This window comes from Argentina silus (assembly GCF_951799395.1).
Source record: "Argentina silus genome assembly, chromosome: 12".
Lineage (NCBI taxonomy): Eukaryota > Metazoa > Chordata > Actinopteri > Argentiniformes > Argentinidae > Argentina > Argentina silus.
The window spans coordinates 17,581,055-17,601,433 of NC_139666.1; the positions used below are offsets into that span (position 1 = coordinate 17,581,055).

Here is a 20,379-nt window from a genome sequence, read left to right on the forward strand (position 1 = left end):
GACTTCAAACTGGGTCTCAAAGCCTTTATTAGGTTTCAGAGAAAAATGTTACAGTTTATACAACTAATGTCACTTCAATGTGGAATTTCTGATTGATATATTAGTAAAAACCAGTGAGAAGATAAGGAGATGAGCAAAAGAGAAAAAAGGTAGAGAAGAGCAATATCAATAAGCCTTATGGAGGTGATCTAGGAGGCTAAACATGGTAGGAACCTTCTGGAGGCCTGGAACTACACCTCCCATGAATCTTCACTCACCTAGTGTCCTCAACAGATTACTGATTCCATCACGTCATAATACCAACATGGTGGTCAAACCAAAACACCAAAAAAGGGTAACACTTTAGTTTGATAGCCGACCATACAGTACACTGTAGATGCATCTATAGACACTTTGCAAACTATCCACAAAAGGTCAGTTAAATGCCTGAGGTATCAATTTCATCTCTGTCAGCAGGCATGACATAGGTGCATATAAGGGAATACAGATGTCAGACTAACAAAATAAAGAGTTACCATGAAAACAATAAGAAACAGCTTTCATACTACAGCCTGTTTTGGTCTCCCAGGTGTGTGCATACAGACTGATTACGTGACAGAACAGACAGAGAGGGAGGGATGGAGGTGGGGGCTTGGTAGACCGAGGAGGACTGGGAGGACATATCATACAACAGGGCCGCAGCACAGCTGAGTGTGTCGGAGATACAGACAAGAGTATAAACAAACACAATCAGACTGGGGGGTTGCTTGCTTCTTAGCTGGGTTCAGTGACTTGGGAGTTGGGCAGATTTGCAGACCATGTTAACCAGACCCAGACAGACAGAGTAGAAGGGGGGGGGGGGGGGGGGGTGTGTGTGTGTGTGTGTGTGTGTGTGGGGGGATTGGTAACATTCCCCCTCCTCTTTTACCGGTAGCCAGGGCCAGGCTGGGTGTAGCCCTGGCCGTAGGGGGGGCGGTTGCGGGCATATGGGTTAGAAGCCCCTGGGGGAGGGGTGGCATTGCTGCCAGGGGGAGGGGTATAGCCAGGGCGAGGCTGGTACCCTGGGCCGGGCTGGGCACTGGGTGGCAGGTTGTAGTTGGCAGGCTGGGAGGCCTGAGAGGTGTAGTTTTGGGGTGGGAAGGCCCCTGGAGGGTACTGCTGGGCACCCTGAGGTGGAGGGGGCTGCTGCTGCCCACCCTGGAAGCCTGGGGCAGGGGCTTGGCCAGGGGCAGGGGCCTGGGAGGTGGGGGCTGGGTAGTTCTGGAACTGCTGCTGCTGCTGCTGCTGGGGCTGGGGTTGAGGGGGGGCCGGCTGGGGGGCGCCAGGCTGGGGGGCATATCCTGCTGAGAGGGGGGAAAAAAGAGTTTGACTTATCAAACAGAGGTATAATTCAGAGAGAGAGAGAGAGAGAGAGAGAGAGAGAGAGAGAGAGAAAGTGAGAGATGGAGCGAGAGAGTAAGAGAGCGAGAGTGACAGGGGGAGAGGTGTGTCTTACCTGGGTACTGCATGCCATACTGCTGCTGTTGTGGTTGGGGGGCAGCTGGCTGCTGGGGAGGGTATCCACCTGGGGCCTGGTACTGCTGGTACATCTGACCTGGGGAGTGGAGGAGATAGAGAGTGGGGGGGTCAGTATGAGTGCTGGGGACTGAGGACAGACTCATTGTAATGCATGGAATGGAATGAAGAATGGTATCAAACACACAAGAAAATGTCCAACCCCTAGACTCAATGACATTAAGACATGTTGGTATTTTTCATCAACAAGGCATGTGTTTCCAATCCAACAAGTCACGGCTACTTCACTCCCACTGTACTTTACTGACAAAGGCCAGGGTAGGGAGTCTCACTACACACAGCAGGTTCACCTTGAATTTTAGCACACCTATATATAAAGCCATATGTGAGATAGACATAAACACAAGCCACCTGAGGGATCTCCTCCTCTCACACACACACTTATATAAGAGAGGTTGAGAGACAGGTATAGCCTTGTTTACCAGCCATATGTCTTATGAGGAGAGCTTGGAAGCCAGGCACGCAATGCTCAGAGACAGGTGAAGGAAGGATAGATATAGATACACACACACACACACACACACACACACACACACACACACACACCTGTATGTCTGGATAAAATCAGACAATTGCCTTGGTGCTAACAGTCGTAGCCACTATCATTAAAAAACATTTGGCTCCTCAAAGCCCTGTGCTGCAGTCACAACTCTCTAAGGTACATTACAGTATGCAGCACAGATCCAAGCTAAACACAGTCACATACCCTACTAACCCACCCACACACCCACACACACACACACACACACGTCTATCCAAACAAACGTGTCTGCATCAGGGCAGAGAGGGTGGCCGTCTGTCCAAACAGGCCTGTCTCTGTCTGCAGACAGCCACTTCCCCCCGTGCTTTTATTAGCCATGACTTCACTGGTCTCCATGGCTGGGGTGTGGAGGATGAGCCCCTGTCACGTTCAAAACTCACAGCCACTTACCGTCCGCTCAATAATGTGGCCTGAAGAGAGCCTTGAAAATGAAAAACTGAAACGGCCATATATCTAAAAACACATTCATGACCGACTGTCACCAGCCTGCCAAAGACGACTCGACGACACGGTCACTTCTGTGTACGATTACAGCCGATTAACAAAGATAGGCGGTTGGGATTCCTTTTTTTTGCGTGTTCAAGCAAACATCGCAACGGTTGGCTATGTAAAGTTTTCCAATGCATGTTCAGCAAACATGTTAAGAGTCGGCCAACCAGTATTTTTCCTTTACAAGCGCTGTATCGCACTCCCGATGCCCCTGGCGCGTAAAGCAGGGCGACAACGCATACAAAACACAGAGTAAAACATAATGAAAGAAGGCTGTATCACGGTTCACTGGTTTTTCATGTGCCAGTAAAAAGCGAGCGTTGATTTTTCCACACTTTGAGAGGGGCCATAACCGTGCCCTGTGGGACTCCTGTGAGACTAGAGTCTCATTGGCTGTGCAGGAAGATGGCCAACGCCAGGCTTTTTAAGTCAGTTAATAAGGATAAAAGGGGTTTGCTAACTCTTAGTATGGAGTAGTGGTCAAGGTTATTCCCTGGGCCGAGAAGTACACACTTCTGAACTCTTAAGAACCGAATGCACTGACTCACAACACGCACGCACGTCCAAACAGCTGGGGCACAAATGTGCCAGAATAAAACAAAAACAAAAAAACGCAAAACCACAGATGAAAATAAATGAACTGCGTACAGTGGACTCGTAGACTAATGAAGTGCTGTTGCACTGCAGGTAGAGAGGGTACCACACTCGTACGTGGTTCAGATCAGCAAGACATGCACTCGCGCACACGCACATACCGTTCACATTTACAAATCACCTCACATCATGTTTCACTATAGCGGGCTCTCATTTTCAAAGAAAGCTCCCTTAGATCTTAAGTCCCACTCAAACACTTCAACCATCTATTATTCACTCCTCATTTCCCCCTGGAACATGATCAAATTGGTGAAAATCAATACAGTGGAACTAGGGAGGTCTCTCAGTTACTCATTCTGTCAGAGCAGTGAGATGTGGAAGGAGGGAAGGGAGGGAGAAGAAGGGAAGGGAGAAGGTTGCATCTTTGAGGTTCACCCTCTCTTCACACAAACGCACAGCAGGTTGAACGGGTCGACGACTCACCACAGGCCTTTTATGATGGGGATATCATCTGGAGGCCCACTGACAACCCCTGTAACGTGAGCACCATGGTCAATGTGTGTGTGTGTGTGTGTGTGTGTGTGTGTGTGTGTCGTATTGGCTTCCTCTCTTGGTCTCTAGTCTGCTATCCATCATGTGTTATGCAAGCCTGATGGAGGGATGGGCTGCTGTCAGGCCTCATTGGCCAGAGTAGTTCATTTTTGTTCAGTGAATCTAAGACCCTAGCCATAAGCCTTCCCAGGGGACAGAGATCTGAATGGGGCTCTATGGAGGGTTAGAGAGGGGGGCTGTACATCATTTCAGGGGAACAGAAAACAGAGCTGGAAAAATGATTCGCTGGAATGCAATGTTTCAATGTCATTTAAGAAAGGATTAATAAAAAAAAAATTGGCTGTTTTTACAGAGGATCACATCCAACCTGGCAGACGCCCGCAAAAAGACACACACACACACACACACACACACACACACACACACACACACACACACACACACACACACACACACACACACACACACACACACACACACTGAAGTCTGCCCATCTGATATAGCATCACGCAGCACTGCATGAGCCACTGAGTGTGCACATGTTCTCTGTGATTGTTTGTTTCTCTTGCACACATTCCTCCCTTTAGGGATTGATCAATGTCGGATGTCTGAACTCAAATGATCTGCTTATGGATCTCATTATGTACACAAATACTGTAACTAACCATGACTTGGGGTAGGGGGGAGCTAGGGGAACCTTAAATTGACCTTTTAAAAGACTGCTGATTTAATTAACCTTGGCATTACAAAGGGGAGTTAGGGGTACTTTAAATTAATGTTGAAAAGACTGCATCTGCTAATTTATCCATCCCTCCACAAAAAAACGTGACCTAGCAGCTGAAACATTGACAATGAACAGGCCTCCTTTCGATCCTTGTTTTTCTACAGTCCACTGAAACTACCAGCCCTGTAGCCTCATACACCGAGAAACACACTGGCCACAAGGCTACTAGCTCTGGCGGTGTAAGAGGAGAGGAGAGGAGAGGACGGCGTCCAGCTGCAGCCCAGCAGCTTTTCTCTGAGACGGAAGGAGGAACGGACCAAGGGCGGATGAACTGTTACCCAGGAGAGTGTCCAGAAGACTCAGCCATGTGAGGGGCTAGAGCCACATCTAACACCCAGCCAACACACAGGGTTAGACAGGGTCAAACTACAGCCGCCAGTGACCACGAACAGGTCATGGACCAACTAAGAGCAGCCACCGGAACTGAAGTTAAAAAAGGGAATCACTGGCTTACACACATGCACAACAAACCACTGCTCTCTCTCGGAGGAAAAGGTTCCAGCCGACACACAGCAGCAGGGCTTGGACTCCTTCCCATAACATCAAGACATCTTTCAGTTCTCTGTTTTAAGGATCTTCCCTGAGTCTTGGCTCTCCCTATACCCCCTGGACGAGTCTGACCGTTTCATCCCCTCTCCCTATCCTCTTCATACAGTGGGTTTCAAGACTGCATTAGCACACCTGGTAGGGACTGGGGAAGCACTCGCTCAGACCACTCACCACAAAAACAACAGTAACATTTCTGTGTTATGACTAAGAGACACTGGCTACATATTCCCATAGAGTTGGTGTTATGGAATAAAGACAAAAATGTGTCCTCCTGAGGTGGCTTTTCCCACAATAACGGGATACAATGTGTTAAGGTACTTTCTTAAGGTGTGTGTGTGTGTATGTGTGTGTGTATGTGTGTGTGTATGTATGTGTGTGTGTGTGTGTGTGTGTATGTGTGTGTGTGTGTGTGTGTGTGTGTGTGTGTGTGTGTGTGTGTGTGAAAACCCTCCCCCTGGGTCTGCTAAGCTCAACCCCAGTTTATTGGAGTAGACTGGTTCTGGAAGCCTGACCAAGCAAAACCACAGAGCTGATCCAGGATGGCGGTCAAACCAAGCGCTCTGTGTTGCAGGTGTGGTTTGGAGAGAGTGGTGCGGTCCAAAGCTCAACAAGCCTATGGAGAGGCAGGAGACGTCAACTATGAGAAGAAACCTCCCTGAGAGTGACAAAACATCACATCCAAAACAATAAGACTGACTCTGACTCTCCATCTGTCTCTCCATCCTATTGTGGTGCCAAATATGGACAGCCATAATTTATAGGAATACCGAGGTCCAAAAGGAGAAACTCAGGGATGTAGAGCATGGGAAGACAAGTTGATGGAAAACAACTTGTCCTCTAAACAGGATGGATCCCGGAGTGACTTAGAGATAAATTAAACAAGAGAGGCTTGTTTATCTTAATTCTGTCTGATCCCTTGTTCATTCATCTCTCAACTGGCTGGGTTGGACAAGGTCTTGTCGTGTCTGGGTCCAGGATGTCCATCTCAAGGGGGGCGTGATAGGAGTTCTGCTGCTATCCCACTCTGCTGAAAAATGCTTGAGGTCTTGATTAAGATACCTCTATGGCAAGAGGTTTGTTTTTCATTCAATCCCAAACGTGCTTACACAACAGTACTAATACATGCCAGACAATCTGCAATGCCTTAATAGGGAGTTACAGCCTGTTTCTAAAACAGTTGTTTCACCTTGGATAACGGACAGTGCTGTATCCTATCAATATGCTGTGTCAAGTCACTTTGCCCTTTTCAATGTGAGGTAAGCAATATACACAATATGCTACCCATAACAATGGCGGATAGGGCAAGTTATGTCCAAACCATGTTATTCACTTTGAGACCAGGCAACATTTTAAATGCAGCCCTTGGTCAATGTCATCCACAGCTGTTGATGTTGGGCAGTCCCTGTCCCCAGACTAATGTTTATGGACATGGGAACCTCCAACATTCACATGAAGGACCCAGGTGATAGAGCTCCTTAGAGGCCATCTCTGTCTCTGATGAACCCAACCACATCTTCTGGAGCAGTACCAGCAGTACACAACACTGGGCCGGCATCACAGTGTCTCTAGACTCAATTCAATTATAGTGGGTACGCACAGAAGTGGCTTGAAATCACATCTAACATGGGATAACAGGCAGACAAAACAGTGGCACGGAACGAGATCTAATAAAGCAGTCAGCAGCCATAACATCATGGCCGCACGCGTTCCTGGGGTAACAGGCTTAGTCACAGCCAGTCTGAGAGCGAGGGGAAAAAAGAGAGGGAGCGAGACAGAGAGAAGGGTTTCTTCGCCAAAGAGGCGCTGGATCAATCACCTCATCTTTTAAAAAGTCTTATTTCAGCTGTGGTGTGTGCGTGTGTGTGTTTTACATCAACGTTTCTCACAACAATGTGACCATAAGAGAGAGAATAGTATGTTCTGACATAATTCCATCCTCTACGAGTGTGAAAGCCCTAACCAACATGGCGCTCTGGATACAGTAGAATCAGTCTGCCTCTATGACCTCATAAACATATCTCACCAAGACGGAGGACTGTGAATAAACAAGAACATCGGTGATTTCCATCATAACAGCGTAACACAACAAGTGTTATTACTCTTACAGCCTGTGGGTCAATTCTAGACAAGCCGACATATTAAAAAAATCAGGATTAAATTATTGTGACGGTCATAAAGTTATAAATGTCTGAGGAGACTGGGAGAGAACAGAAATATAGCCGAAAAACAATCCTGGGCGGTGGACTGTGACATCTGTGGTGGGGACCAGCACTACTGGAGCAGAACACTCCGGAGCACGCCAGGAGCAACCTCTAGAATAGGCAGCAAGCACGGAAAAGTTGCCCTAAGGCACAGATCTAAGATCGGGCTTATCCTCCCCAAAACCCCAACCGTTTATCGGTGGAGAAAGAGAGAAAACGCTTAGGTCAGAGGGGCAACTTCATACAACTCGCTCCACAACAAAGTGACACAATCACGCGCCCCCTGATAGACATTTGTGCAGATCTGAAAGGATAGGATAGGATAGGTAGAAACAGGATGGTAGAAACTCCACCTGGCCCTCTGATATGGACATTTCAACATCTTGCTTCGCTCTATCCAGAGTCCTCTTGGATAAACAGACGCACATGCGCACACACAAATGTGTTTAGGGGTCTCGGTAGGCCAGAGGCATTGTGAGACACTTAAGAAGGTGCTAAACCACCCACGCTGCTCCATTTCCCTCTCTACACGGTTATAAACAGACGTTAAACCCCCTTGACTTACTATTTACACACACAGTTTATCCCGTTCTGCAGGGGGTTCCAGGATGTGTGTGTGTGTGTGTGTCCAGGGCCATAAAAAGCAATTACAGCTTGTTTATTTACAAACTCCATGGGAGCTGGACATTTCCTCTGGCCACACAGACAGGCAGTGACTACCACATGTCGTGTGTGTGTGTGTGTGTGTGTGTGTGTGTGTGTGTGTATGTTGGAGGGTATTTGAAGATGTGTGTGTGTCTAACCGTCCATGGCTGCTTGGGGTTGTTGCACCCCTGCATATGGGGCCTGTGGCTGGGGAGGTACTCCAGGCTGGGGGGCTGCAGACGAGGACGAGGCAATACTGTCTGGAGTCCCTGAACGCTCCTCCGCCGAAACACCAGGGGGCACTAGAGAGAGAGAGAGAGAGAGAGAGAGAGAGAGAGAGAGAGAGAGAGAGAGAGAGAGAGAGAGAGAGTTGGATGGGAGTGGGTTGTGGGTAAGAGGTAAGTGAAAAAGATGACATCACCACAGTAAAGGTATAGTAAATAACAACGTTGTAACAATGTTCTGAGTTGTAACCGCACCTGAGACCTGGTCCTCGCTCAGGCCGAAGGCTGAGATGACGTTCTTGCTGACCTCGTCCTGGTTCTTGAGTGGGTCGAAGGCAGACATGCTGGCTGCACTGACTGGGGTGACATGCTGCTTCACTGCTGCCTCTGCTGCCACAGGCATTCCCCCACGCCCATCCACTGAGTCTGGAGAACAGTGACAGAGTGAGGTGAGTCAACATAGAGATAAACACATTCACTGAACTACAAAACACACACACACACACACACACACACACACACACACACACACACACACACACACACACACACACACACACACACACACACACATCCATGCAAACACAATAAACAACCAAGCATGATCCCAAACACACACAGACAAACAAACAAAAACAAAAAAATCAGTTTGAGAGAGTTCATAATAAACAGCGCCATTATCATTGAACTGTAAAACGTTTGCATAAATGCAGCTTTATGAGGGGTTTAATAGGCATAATATTATTTCAAACATTGGGCTTTGGGCATAAACACACTAAACGAAAAATCCCATGAAAGACTCCACCTGTTCCTGTCTTGGCACATGCTAGATAGCAACACCACTACTTCTTGGGAGACCGCCCCTGGCATAAGCCATGTAGCAGGTGTGGAATGTGATCGGCTGGATTAGACTCTTTGTGTGTGTGTGTGTGTGTGTGTATGTAAGTGTGAAAGTGAGTTTTTGTGTGTGTGTGTGTGTGTGTGTGTGGCTGAGTGAGTGAGTGTTGTGTTGTGTTTACCACTGTCTGGTGCCGTAGCAGCAAGGCCAGGATCTGACGGGGGCTCCAGGCTGTCCAGGAGGCTGTTGACTTTGTTTCTGAGCTCGATCAGCTCCCTGCGCAGGTACTTCACCTGACTGGACTCCAGAGGCCGCGGCTGCCCGTTCACTACAGAGAGGGAACAGACAGAGAGGGTGCAATCACATAACAATCTGTTTTAATGTTACAGTTTATATGGTGACCAGGGGAAAAGGCAGACCGGAGACAGAGAGGAGGACAGGCCAGGGGATGAGGGAGCGCTGGGGAAAGAGGGGGGGGGGGGGGGGGGGGGGGGGGGGTGAGAGTAGGATAGGCCATGAGGGAGAAAAGCCAACCCTCAGTGTGTTAAACCCAAGAAGAGAGTGATGATAGATCTCAGTGAAGGACAGTCCTGATCACTCATACAGATGACGGAGAGGGACTCTTGTTGACGCTCTCAAAAGGGTTCTTTTACCTAAACGGTGGGTTAGATCTGGGACCCACTACGATGCTGTGGTCAAGGGAGTGGTTTGTTGGTTGAAATACTGGTTGTGTTTAATTATGTAGGTGACTCACGGTAGACAGAGGGGAGACACAAATGAACGATCCACATCAGTCGAGACCAGACCAGACCAGACCGGACCAGATCAAACCAGGTCAGGACAGCATGTTCCGGGTAAGAGGGATTAATGGACCATGGTGTTCAGCTCTGGAGCCACGAAAAACATGGCAACCCAATAAACATTCATAAAAAAAAAAAAAAAAAAGATTCACACTACTGCCTCCGCCTACACACACACACAGTACACACAGTACACACACTAGCTGTCCAGGGGGGGTCGGCATCCCTGCAGGTGTGTGTGTACAGTATGGGGTTGTAACTTATCCTGATTCCCGAAAGTATCTGACCACAGATTCCCACCATGGGAAAGGCCTATACTGTATGCTTCTCACCAGTTAAGAATGTTGCGGTTTGGACAGACACACACACGCATACTTTTCTATAGTTATTTATGTGTGTGTTTATGCTGTGCACCTGTCCTTTAAGGGATTGGGTGAAAGGGGCAAACCACAGAGTTGGGGCTGTTCCCTGGACATAGTGCTCCAGACATCTGTGGGGATGGAGAGGGAGCAGGGGCAGCAGTCCCCATGATAGCCATAACAAGGTTTCACCCAGCAAAGCAAACATGTGGAATGTAACCAGCACACACGCTGTAAAACAATACACAGGAGGGCCTAGGCCTATTCAGTATGTAACCAGACTGATTCATCTAGCTCATGCTTAGTTTGTTTGAGCATTTAAAATGCTGATACAGTGAGAGAGAGAGGGAGGCTATTCAAGAGAGCACTTCTCAGGATGGAGAGAAACCAGTAAATACAAGAAGCAACACTGTATGATGTATATGGTCATTATATCTAAGATCAGTAAACAAAAGCTGTATGCATGATAAACAGTGGCAACCTTCTGTTCCTATAAGATGCATGGCTATATTTCTGCTGCTCATTAGGTCTGTAAATGCTGTTAATGTAGGTCTGTAACAGTGTAAGTGTGTGTGTGTGTGTGTGTGTATATGATGGATCTGTCCCTGTTCTTCCAGCCTAGTACTCATAGCAGGGATTGCACCTCTCATCTGGTGCTCAGGGAGACTAGAGGGGGTTGTTCATCACCTAAATGAATCCCACTGATGTTCCATAAAAGCCTGAAATACAGCAGCCCAGCTGACATACCAAAACAGACCGGCAACCTCATCATCATAGGACAACAGTCTAGAGGGAAGGGGGGGGGGGGGGGGGGGGGGGGAGGCTGTCTATCACTCTAACACCAATGCAACCACTAGGCCCAGATTTCCCCCTGGCTTGGCCTCGGCAACCACAAGACCCAAACCACAAAGAACTTCATTACTCTCAACTCCCGGAGCATTACTGTACAGACGTGAGACGCTTCCAAAAACACTACAGGGGAGGCCCAAATCCCAAATGCGAGAGTGGAAATCGGATTCCACTGTGTGTGTAACATTGAGCAGAGACTTGGGAAGGTCAGGAGGTACTGAATTGAGACATGGACTGCAGCTCTTCCCTCCCCACTTCCAGTCCCGGCACACATGTCTGGGAATATCGGCTCCACGTGAGGTCACGGCCGCAGCATGTGCAGACGCTCCAGGGCTCGGCATTGAACGCTCAGGACGGAGCAAAAAATATCCCCGAAAATATTAATTTTCTTCTCCCTCTTTTTCTTTCACTCTCATTCCGTCTTTCCTTTCTGCCGCTCCCTCTCTAATAATAGCAGGGACAGTGCACGTCGGGACGCTCTAAATTGAGAGCAGATCACAGGAAATTACATCATGTCATTGGCATCGTAGATGACAGTGGGAGGAGAGGAGTGTGTGTGTATGTAAACACTAACGCATGGCTGACATGCTGACCGACTGCAAAACAGAGATAGATCTGTACCGCATGACAAATGTACTGTAGTTATCCAGTGAGATCACAGACCACAGGACTCAAGTCCAGAGTTGTACATGCCTTAGGCTATAGACTCTTGGCAGATTCATATTGTATGTATGAAGCTGGTTTTGTGGGACCGAAAGTCCAAAATCAAATTACATGAATATAGGCCATTGGTGAATCCTCCTGGGCCAGGCTGGAGCTGACACAGAGGAGGACAAGAGGATGAAACCAGTCAAGCCAGTCAAACCAGACTCTCTATGAAGAACAGAGTGTTCTGTTCTCTTCTGAAAAGTATCAAACAGTAGGCCAGTCTTTCTGTCTCTACTCAACACACTTTTAAAATAAACCCTTTATTGGCAAGATCTGAAACATGCGCAGATGCAGCCTCAGCTTTGAGTTGGGCAGGTGAAATTTGTTAAGCCAATGGGTTTCAAGGTTATAGCATGTTGCTTCTGCCTGATGATAAATCAGTCGTTACTGCATCCACCATTCCAGGCATGGGGCAAGGTGAAGGACTAGGGTTCAATGTGTTATAACATGGGACTAGACTGCCCTCCAGTGGCAAGTTGATGTACATTGGAGTGAGCTGAAGCCAGAGTTAAATTGGTCCTGATAAAGTTTCAGTATTCTGGCATTTTTCAAGAATAAATTAGAACATTTTAATGGATTATCCAAGTAGAGAACATTTAACTATTAATGTGTACAGTTTAAAGGAGCATGGCGTAAGTCTGTTGGAAATCTGCCACCATGATGAAATTCAGTTTGAGGTTCCAAACAACTGCTGCTGCACTGAGTGTAATAATATAGCCCCCCAAAATGGACTTGCAGTGTCAGACATTAGCTGCTGTGTTTCTGCATGTGCGTATGATTCGAAGAGGCAGCCACCAGAGACAGAAAGGCGAAACTCCCCTAGAACACTCTTGGCCAGTAACACCATGTTTGTATACAAACCGAGTGTCCGAGACCATTTTAAAAAGCAATTTTCTGGACAAAGTGACTAGCGATCGTAATTTGATTGCTACCGATTAAACATACACAAGGTCATTAGAACCATTAGGAAGCTTTTAGAAAGCTTGAATGTTCCGTATTGCAGCTTTAAAAAAAGGGAAACATTTTGTTTTAGATATCTTACCAAACAAAGTGAGTTTAAGTATTCTACTGCACTGGATGGCGAAGGAGAGGTCCGAGCTGTCAAAAATAGTGATGAGGTCCTCGTCTGCAGGAAGAGAACAGAACAGAACACAAATGAGAGAGTGTGCTTCTATCACGAAAGGGGATGGTGCATAGATCTGAGTGTTAGATGGTGTGATATCTAACATGCTCCTAATTGTAAACAAATGCGGGTGTAGTCTAGCTAGTATGCAACTTGCCATAAGCCAGATCAAGTCAAGTGTGCTCCTGACAGTTATAGTCTAGTCTGGTCTTCAGGTCCAGTCTCCTGCCCTTACCCTCGTCCTTGTATTTGATGGTGACCTCGTCATTGCTCTGCAACTTGCCACGGAACACACGTTGCATCATCAGCACCAGCTCATCGTAGGTGATGTCCTCATTGTGGATGGGGATGCGTCTGATGTCATCGCCCAGCTGGGCTTTGATGATCAGCTTCCCACTTAGATCCAGCTGTCCATTCATGGTGCCGTCCGCCCTCTTCTGCTCCCACCGCTGAGGGGGTAGGAGGAATATGATTTAACACTGACACACAGACACAGACACACACACTCTGCATGTCGGATTTAACTTTACTTAGCACTATAAACACTCCACACACAGACTCCCTCTCAACAATCTCTCTGGAGCAGCAGGCCACAAACAAACCTTCGAAGAGATATAAGGCTGTGTCCCTCACGCAGGATAAAACATCCCTGACATAGTGTTTTGCTTGTGTATTAGTCCCATTAAGAAACAATCAACCTTGGATTCACTCATTTCCTTTGCAATGACATGCAATCCATTCAAGGCTGATTCACAGTGACACTGATAATTGAGTACTCCAAGTACTCCACTGCCCTCAAATTCACTGCTCGGTACAAGGCCTACTACGGTGCAGTTCCACTCCGCTTCCAAAGTCTAAGGTTCAAATATTACATGAGCTGTTCTTGTAGCTTTCATCGCAGAGACTTTGGCCTTTGATGCTTACCAAATTGATAAGGTAGTTAGCACAATGTGTTGAGTGGATCTTCTTCACACTATTGAATGATCAATGAATAATCAATGATGGGGAAGAACATGGGAAGACTGAGTGAGTGAGAGTGGCAAGCAGGGACAATGCTTTATCAGCTAGCTGTCATAAAAACAAACAAATCCCTTTGAATATACCTATCAAGAGCCTGTAATGCAATCAGAGTTTACAGGGGACTAGGGAAACAACTGTAATTTGATTAGTCCCATCCACTTTAGAATCTGGCTAGCAAGCAAGTTATGATAGTCTGGCATAGTAAATAAGTTATACTAGTATAGCTGGCTGATCTGAGCACTAAAGCACTGAAAACACTACAGCTAGCACATCCATCGTCCACTACACATACTTGTATGGTTACGAGGGAATAGGTCATGAGTCTCTAGCTATCAAACTAGGGCGAGGTTTCGGGCTTCTCAGCATATTGGCACTGGCATAGCTATGCTAGTTTAATAGGAAGAACATATTCTCATCCGTCATTGTAGCTGGCTTTCTAGCAACAATTACACGGCAAATAAGAAACAGGGGCCTTATGACTCACGTTATTATGATGAATAACAACTTGCTAGCTGGCAATCTGCTTAGCTATGCTAGCTATTCTTGAAATAAACACAGGCCATTTTCCTGTGTCACTGACAGGACGTAGAACCATGCCAAATACAGAGCTGCTATTGAATGGTACAATGTTGAGTTCCTGCAAAATAATCCACCCCATTTTAGCAATCTCTTACCGGTGTAATGTTTACCATGAAGAATTTAGGATTTAACACACGCAATCCATTCGTTTATTCGTTGCAATTATACTTTAACATATAAAATAATATGTACCTTACCATCACCTGTTGTTATTAACTGAGTAGATGCTAGCTAGCTAGCTAGCACGATGGCTGATGCTGCTGAGGTTGCTGTAATGTAAGCGTGAGAATCTGTTATTATCAGCATGAACATAGCTTAGAGAGGCAAACTTGTCCCACCTGTAACTGAACGACTTGATCCCTCCGCGTTTTCGGTGGTTCTCGCAGGACCGTGTCAGTCAAAATCTGTACCCGGGACAGCAAACACAAAATCCCAGCCTCACATCAGGAAGTCTCACCGCTTGTCGACAACGTCAACCTGTACGTGGCATACAGCGGCGCGCAGTCGCAGTGATCAAACTATTTTGGCAGTCGATGAATTTTGCGCATCATCAGCTGATTTTGCTTAGGTCTACAGTCGCATGAATATACAATTTAATTACACATTATATAAATGCCTTAGGTTTTCTCTCAATTGTGCATGTCAAACATAATGAAATAGGTTCCCACAAAATGCAGTTATCACCCCCCCCCCCCTTCAGCAATCAATGCATCACAAGATCAGTAACAAAATAAAGACCACTAGAGAATTCAATATCCAATTTTATTGTTGGTTAAAACATGAGCAAGGGGAAGACTATGGACTGCAAGCACTACAACATACACAGTAAGCATAACAGGACATTAAGAAATCAGAGGTAAACGATGGATGAGAATAAATATGAGCACATTGCAGGGCAAATCAAAACCCATCTCTGTTGATCACAACTTGATCATGTCAGCCTGTGCTTTATAGTGTTTTCAGTTTTTAACACCGGATATCTATTCACAGAAACTACGCCAGTCCTCATTCCTTTCCCACTGAGACAAAGAGGCAGTTCACATTCTCTGTATGAAGGGCTGCATTCATTTGTTTCAGTAAACTCTGGGTCTCAGAGGGAATTTGCAGTCTCTCGTTGACTCTTTAGCCCGGGTAAATGAGAGAATTGCTACGAGCTGAAGTCAGACATGGGTGCTCTGTCCAGTACAATCCAGGGCCTGAGATGGAGAGGCTAGTCAATATGGCAACAGGTAGACGGGGGGGGGGGGTGTCAATATGGCAACAGGCAGAGAACTGGGGGGGAGTACATTTTGTGTGAATGAGAGATTCTTTTTAGGATATAAGAGATTGAGATAACATGAGGTGTAAAATAAATAATAGAACATCGACATACACATGTTTGTATCCAAGACACGTAGAAATAGCAAAAACACAGTTTATCCCAGTCACAGCTCACTCTCTGCATTATTTCTTCTTCTTCTCCTGAGTGGAGGTGAACCACGCATCTAGAAGCTTCTTGCTGTAGTAGATCTGCCAGGCATGTACCTGCACAGCAATTACCATCGCCAGGTACATAACGGTCACCGCAGAGAAGCCGAAGATGAAGCGATAGGCCATGCCGTGCCGATAGAGCTGCTGTGCCACGGGGAACATCTCCATGCTGCCATATATGAGCGGCGCCACAGAGAACAGCCCTGAGCTGATCATGGAGATCACCAGGTAGCTGATGTTGTTCTTGGGTAGTGATAGGCTACTGGCGAGCAGAGGGAGGAGACTCAGCAGGTACGGATACTGCCATCGATAGGGCATGGCCACGGTGTCGTGTGACACAAGGTTGAGGTGGCTGACTGTCACCTGGGCCGCTGCCAGGAGCCAGAGCAAAAGATGGACAAAGTTCAGCTTTCGGAGCTCCGACTTTAGAGAGGCACTGGAATACAAGAAGCAAGGGTAGAGGGTTTTGAGAAAGATGCTGTATTTTCATAGTCACATTTTCCTAATTTTCTTTACCTCATCTGCGCAGATGATGACAAGTGGGTCCATCAAATGGCCTATCCAATGTTTTCAAATCAGTACAGACAAAGCCATGGAGGAGAGGATAAAATATAGCCTTACTGCTGTTCAGGGAGAGAGAGAGAGAGAGAGAGAGAGGCAGGCAAGCTTGTTTACTGTACCTCATCTGGTAGTGTGATGCCACCTTCTCTCTATGTTTGAAGTCACTCCCATCAGTGCCTGCAGCTCGAGGGCCACGAGACGTCATGGCAAATACCTGCTCACCCAAAACACACATGATAACATACAATTATACAAACTGAATCAGAATCTGCACTGCAATTAAGTAATTACATGGCCAATTCAACAAACATCATTGCATCAGTAGGCTTAATATTACAACAGCCTTTGTTTAAATGTTGGGTGTAAAGGATTACAAACAGTATGCATCAATGCAAGTCATAAATGGCTGCAGTCTGCACCTGCCCTAATTGCACAGACAAGGAATCTCAACAGCTGGTAAACTGACACTACAGTGTCCACATAAATTAGTATAGCGATACAAACTAACCACAGTAGCAATCGAAGTTTAGTTCAAATTGGTCACTCATGAAATGTATTGTCGTAAGGATGAAATTTCATAAGTTTATGGATTCTATGCCCGGTCATAATGCTAGCTAATGCTAGCCCGTTATAGCTAGCTGTAGGTTATTCATTTGTAGCCACTAGGTTAGCTAGCATGTATTTTAAGTAGCTATACGGTCACTCGCGGTAGCTAATGAGTATATTGACTTTACTTTTATTTAGAGCCAGATATCTGACATTGCAGTAATGGCTAAATGAGGACTGCACTTACCTTTTATTATTTTTAGATGAAATAGCCACTCGTAGCTAGGATAGTTTAACACACAATACAGCAGCTGCTCTAGCGAACGGGTGCAGGATGGGTGACAGCAAATCGTCTGTGCGCACGCGCTGTCTCTCTCTCTCTCTCTCTCTCTCTCTCTCTCTCTCTCACACACACACACACACACACACACACCACTATCCGTATATCTCAAGTGGCTACCTATTCATTGTGATATTAATACGTAGGCTATTCATCAATCTGCGGAAGTATGTACAGTACAGTACAGCTTTGTGATTGGAACATAAGACATTTTAATTCAAATGCAAACAAATATTTTTCAAAGAACAGAGGTACATTTTCCAATGAACTGATCTACATACAGTATTATGGATGATGACCTGCTATCATGGCGTGCTAGCTTGGCGTGATGTCATAATGGAATATGTCATAAATCGGTTGCCAAGGAGAGAGAATCTTGATGGGAGAACATTCTGGGAGACAGGTACAGTAGTTGCAGAAAGACGTCGCATTGGTAAGCATCTCTCTCCTATTGTCCAAAAATTATAGTTGTTTTTTTTAGCCATGTAGGCCTGTATAATATAATTTCTTCTTTATCTATATAGTAGTACTGCATGGGTGGTTCTGCAACAATTTTTATCCATCGAAAAACCAATAACTCACTAAATTCCCAGGTACACTCCTTGGTGTGAATGGGACTTTATTATGTTTTTTTAATTACACGTCTAGCAGGGAGTTGGTTAGCTCTTTTTGACAATATTCTCTTTCAATAAGCTGTTTATTTTATGATCATCTATCATCTGTCTGATTTTCTTTGATTAATGTTTATGCTGTGAGTGTGTGTGTTGCAGTCCTAGTAGAATGCTTGCTTATGCTCACAACTCTTGTTTACAAATAACAGTTAATATGGAGGAGTGCAGCAATGTCAGTCAGGATGATTGGTGTTTTGATGACAAAGTGGGCCTGCTACAGCAGAAGGAGAGAAGGCTAGTGAAAATACGCAGACTGTTTACAAGGAAAGTACCACTCAAGATCAAGCTCTTTGTAAAATATAGAGGGAGCGAGAGAGAGAGAGGAAGAGAGGAGGGACATAAGAGGCTGGACGAGGAGAGGATAACGATAGGAGAGAAGATGAGGATGAAGATGGAGGGAGTGACAAAGAAAATGCAAAGGATGGACAAGGAGCTCCCAAAGAGGGAGATAAAAGAGATAGATGAGAGGAAGAGAAGAGCCAGAATGAGAAAGGAGGAGCGGAGGGAGTGCAAGGAGGGATTGGAGATGGAGGAGATGAGAGTGAGCGATCAAGAACGAGGGCGAGAGCTTGAGGATCAGAAGAAGAGTTTTGAGAAACTCTTGATGATGATCCAGAAGCAAAGAAAAGAGATGCATCAGGTGGAGAGATTGGGACAAATGAGTGTGGAAAGATGGCGAGACTGGAGCAGTGAGGAGAAGGAAGTCCTGAAGAAGGAGCTGTGGAGGGAGGTAGAGGAACGAGTGAAGGGAAAAAGAAGAGAGAAGGAGGCAAAAAAGATGCATGGAATGCAACCCATTCTGCAGGAGGGAATGAGCGATGATAAGAGAACAGAGTGGGAAAAGAGGGAGAAGGGAGAGGAAAAGAAAGAAGAAGTGTACCATGAAATATTAACAGGACAAAAGTCAGACAGGGAAGTGAGGGAAAGGAAAAAAAGAGAGCCACAGGAAAGAAAGCAAGAAGAGACACTGAGAAAGACTGAATTAGAAAGAGTGAAATATCTGGAAAGGAAGAGAGATGAGGAGGAGAGAGGAAGAGGCAGGGAGGGGAGGGCAAGCTTGGAGGAGGAGAAACAGCAACAGAAGAAGACAACGATTGAAGAGATAAAGACAGAAATGGAATGGAAGGAAAACATAATGAGAAAAAGAGAGGAAAGAAAAAAAAAGGAACATAGGAGAAAGAGGGGATGTGAGGAGGAGAGAAAGCAGGATGATGACAGAAGAAGAGAGACAAAGTTTGAGGAGGACATAATGCAGGAGAAGAATCAGAAAAAGACAGAGGAAGATGAAAATAACAAATCAGAGGAGAGGATCATGAGAGCGATTGAAAGAAAGCATGAGACGAGAGTGGAAAAGGTGGAAGAGAGAAAAGAGGAGGAGGTAGAGAAAGAGGAGAAAAATGTAGATCAGAAGGAGGAGGAAAACTTTGAGTGTGATGAAGAGTGGTCACAGACTGACTATTGCGAGAGTGTAGAAAGAACTGCCAGTGGTGGTACAAGTGTCAACAGAAAACAGAAAGTTGATAGAACTTACGCTGACGAAAGCGCTGACGAAAGGAAAGACAAGAATATGGGAGAATGCAATAAGAGTGAGGATAGCATGAGTGTGGAAAGAAAGCAAAAAGGATGTGGAGAAGGAGGGGGGAGGAAACAAAACATAACCACTGGGAGACAGATAAGTGTGACAAAGAATGTAGAAGAGAACAAAACACCTCAACAAGGACAAGAAAGTGGAGAAAGAAAGAGAGAAAGAAAGAAAGAAAGAGAGAAAGAAAGAAAGAGAGAGAGAGAGAAAGAAAGAAAGAAGGAAAGAAAGAAAGAGAGAAAGAAAGAAAGAAAGAAAAAGAAAGAGAGAGAGAAAGAAAGAAAGAAAGAAGGAAAGAAAGAAAGAGATGCAGAGCCCACCCCGGCTGTCTACAGCCTAAGGCTGCAGTGGAGGCTGATAAAGGAACTGACCCCACTGGAAGCTCTGAACAGAGAGACAGGAGCGGCCCAGCACAACGGTAAGAACAAGAGATGGTAACACTTGACCTTGAGACCTCTGCTATGAACTTATATACTGTCATTAATGACATAACACAACAGTCAGAACAAATAAACAGTCAGAATAGCTAATATCAACTGTCACACTTTCATGTGTTATATTGGTATGCTAGTTGGCAGGTAGATGGCAGGTCAACAAATTAGATTATGCTTTTGTCTTTTGAATTTTTTTTTGTTTAACTGATATTCAGCTGACCTATTTCTCCCCTCCCCTCAGGTGTGCTAATTTTGATGGGTTGAAAAAGGGCTAAAATAAGGTCTTGAAACCCATCGTGTGGGTTTCAAGACCTTACATTAGATCCTCAAACATTCTGCAAAATCCAAAGGTAAGAGTGGATTTCA

General features: G+C 45.8%; 2 protein-coding genes across 4 annotated transcripts; both read right to left on the bottom strand.

Annotated features, from left to right (window-relative positions):
* Window positions 1-9: 9 nt before the first annotated feature.
* Window positions 10-14,886, bottom strand: tfg (trafficking from ER to golgi regulator). 3 transcript variants are annotated; one of them, XM_083682449.1, is made up of 8 exons: window positions 14,748-14,886; window positions 13,046-13,259; window positions 12,730-12,813; window positions 9,153-9,299; window positions 8,389-8,559; window positions 8,068-8,211; window positions 1,475-1,573; window positions 10-1,319 (listed from the first exon to the last, which is right to left on the bottom strand). In XM_083682449.1, exons 2-8 carry the CDS (start codon window positions 13,227-13,229, stop codon window positions 904-906), a joined length of 1,245 nt encoding a protein of 414 aa, XP_083538575.1. In that variant the 5' UTR covers window positions 13,230-13,259; window positions 14,748-14,886; the 3' UTR covers window positions 10-903. The 3 variants fall into 3 exon arrangements, with proteins under 3 accessions (XP_083538575.1, XP_083538573.1, XP_083538574.1); XM_083682447.1 differs by having other exon boundaries at window positions 10-1,322; XM_083682448.1 differs by having other exon boundaries at window positions 10-1,322; window positions 13,046-13,289; window positions 14,748-14,873.
* A 286-nt stretch (window positions 14,887-15,172) lies between these two features.
* Window positions 15,173-17,311, bottom strand: jagn1a (jagunal homolog 1a). The gene is made up of 3 exons (XM_083682500.1): window positions 17,234-17,311; window positions 16,560-16,654; window positions 15,173-16,315 (listed from the first exon to the last, which is right to left on the bottom strand). Exons 2-3 carry the CDS (start codon window positions 16,643-16,645, stop codon window positions 15,853-15,855), a joined length of 549 nt encoding a protein of 182 aa, XP_083538626.1. The 5' UTR covers window positions 16,646-16,654; window positions 17,234-17,311; the 3' UTR covers window positions 15,173-15,852.
* Window positions 17,312-20,379: the final 3,068 nt, after the last annotated feature.

What these genes read in the sequence shown, in the direction of transcription:
- tfg (XM_083682447.1), bottom strand. Translation starts at nt 13,229, where the DNA reads ATGAATGGACAGCTGGATCTAAGTGGGAAGCTGATCATCAAAGCCCAG. An exon ending in GAGCGAGGACCAGGTCTCAG is followed by an intron (nt 8,212 to 8,388) that starts GTGCGGTTACAA and finishes CTCTCTCTCTAG; the next exon opens with TGCCCCCTGGTGTTTCGGCG. An exon ending in GTATGGCATGCAGTACCCAG is followed by an intron (nt 1,323 to 1,474) that starts GTAAGACACACC and finishes CCCCCCTCTCAG; the next exon opens with CAGGATATGCCCCCCAGCCT.
- jagn1a (XM_083682500.1), bottom strand. Translation starts at nt 16,645, where the DNA reads ATGACGTCTCGTGGCCCTCGAGCTGCAGGCACTGATGGGAGTGACTTC. An exon ending in GCATCACACTACCAGATGAG is followed by an intron (nt 16,316 to 16,559) that starts GTACAGTAAACA and finishes CTTGTATTCCAG; the next exon opens with TGCCTCTCTAAAGTCGGAGC.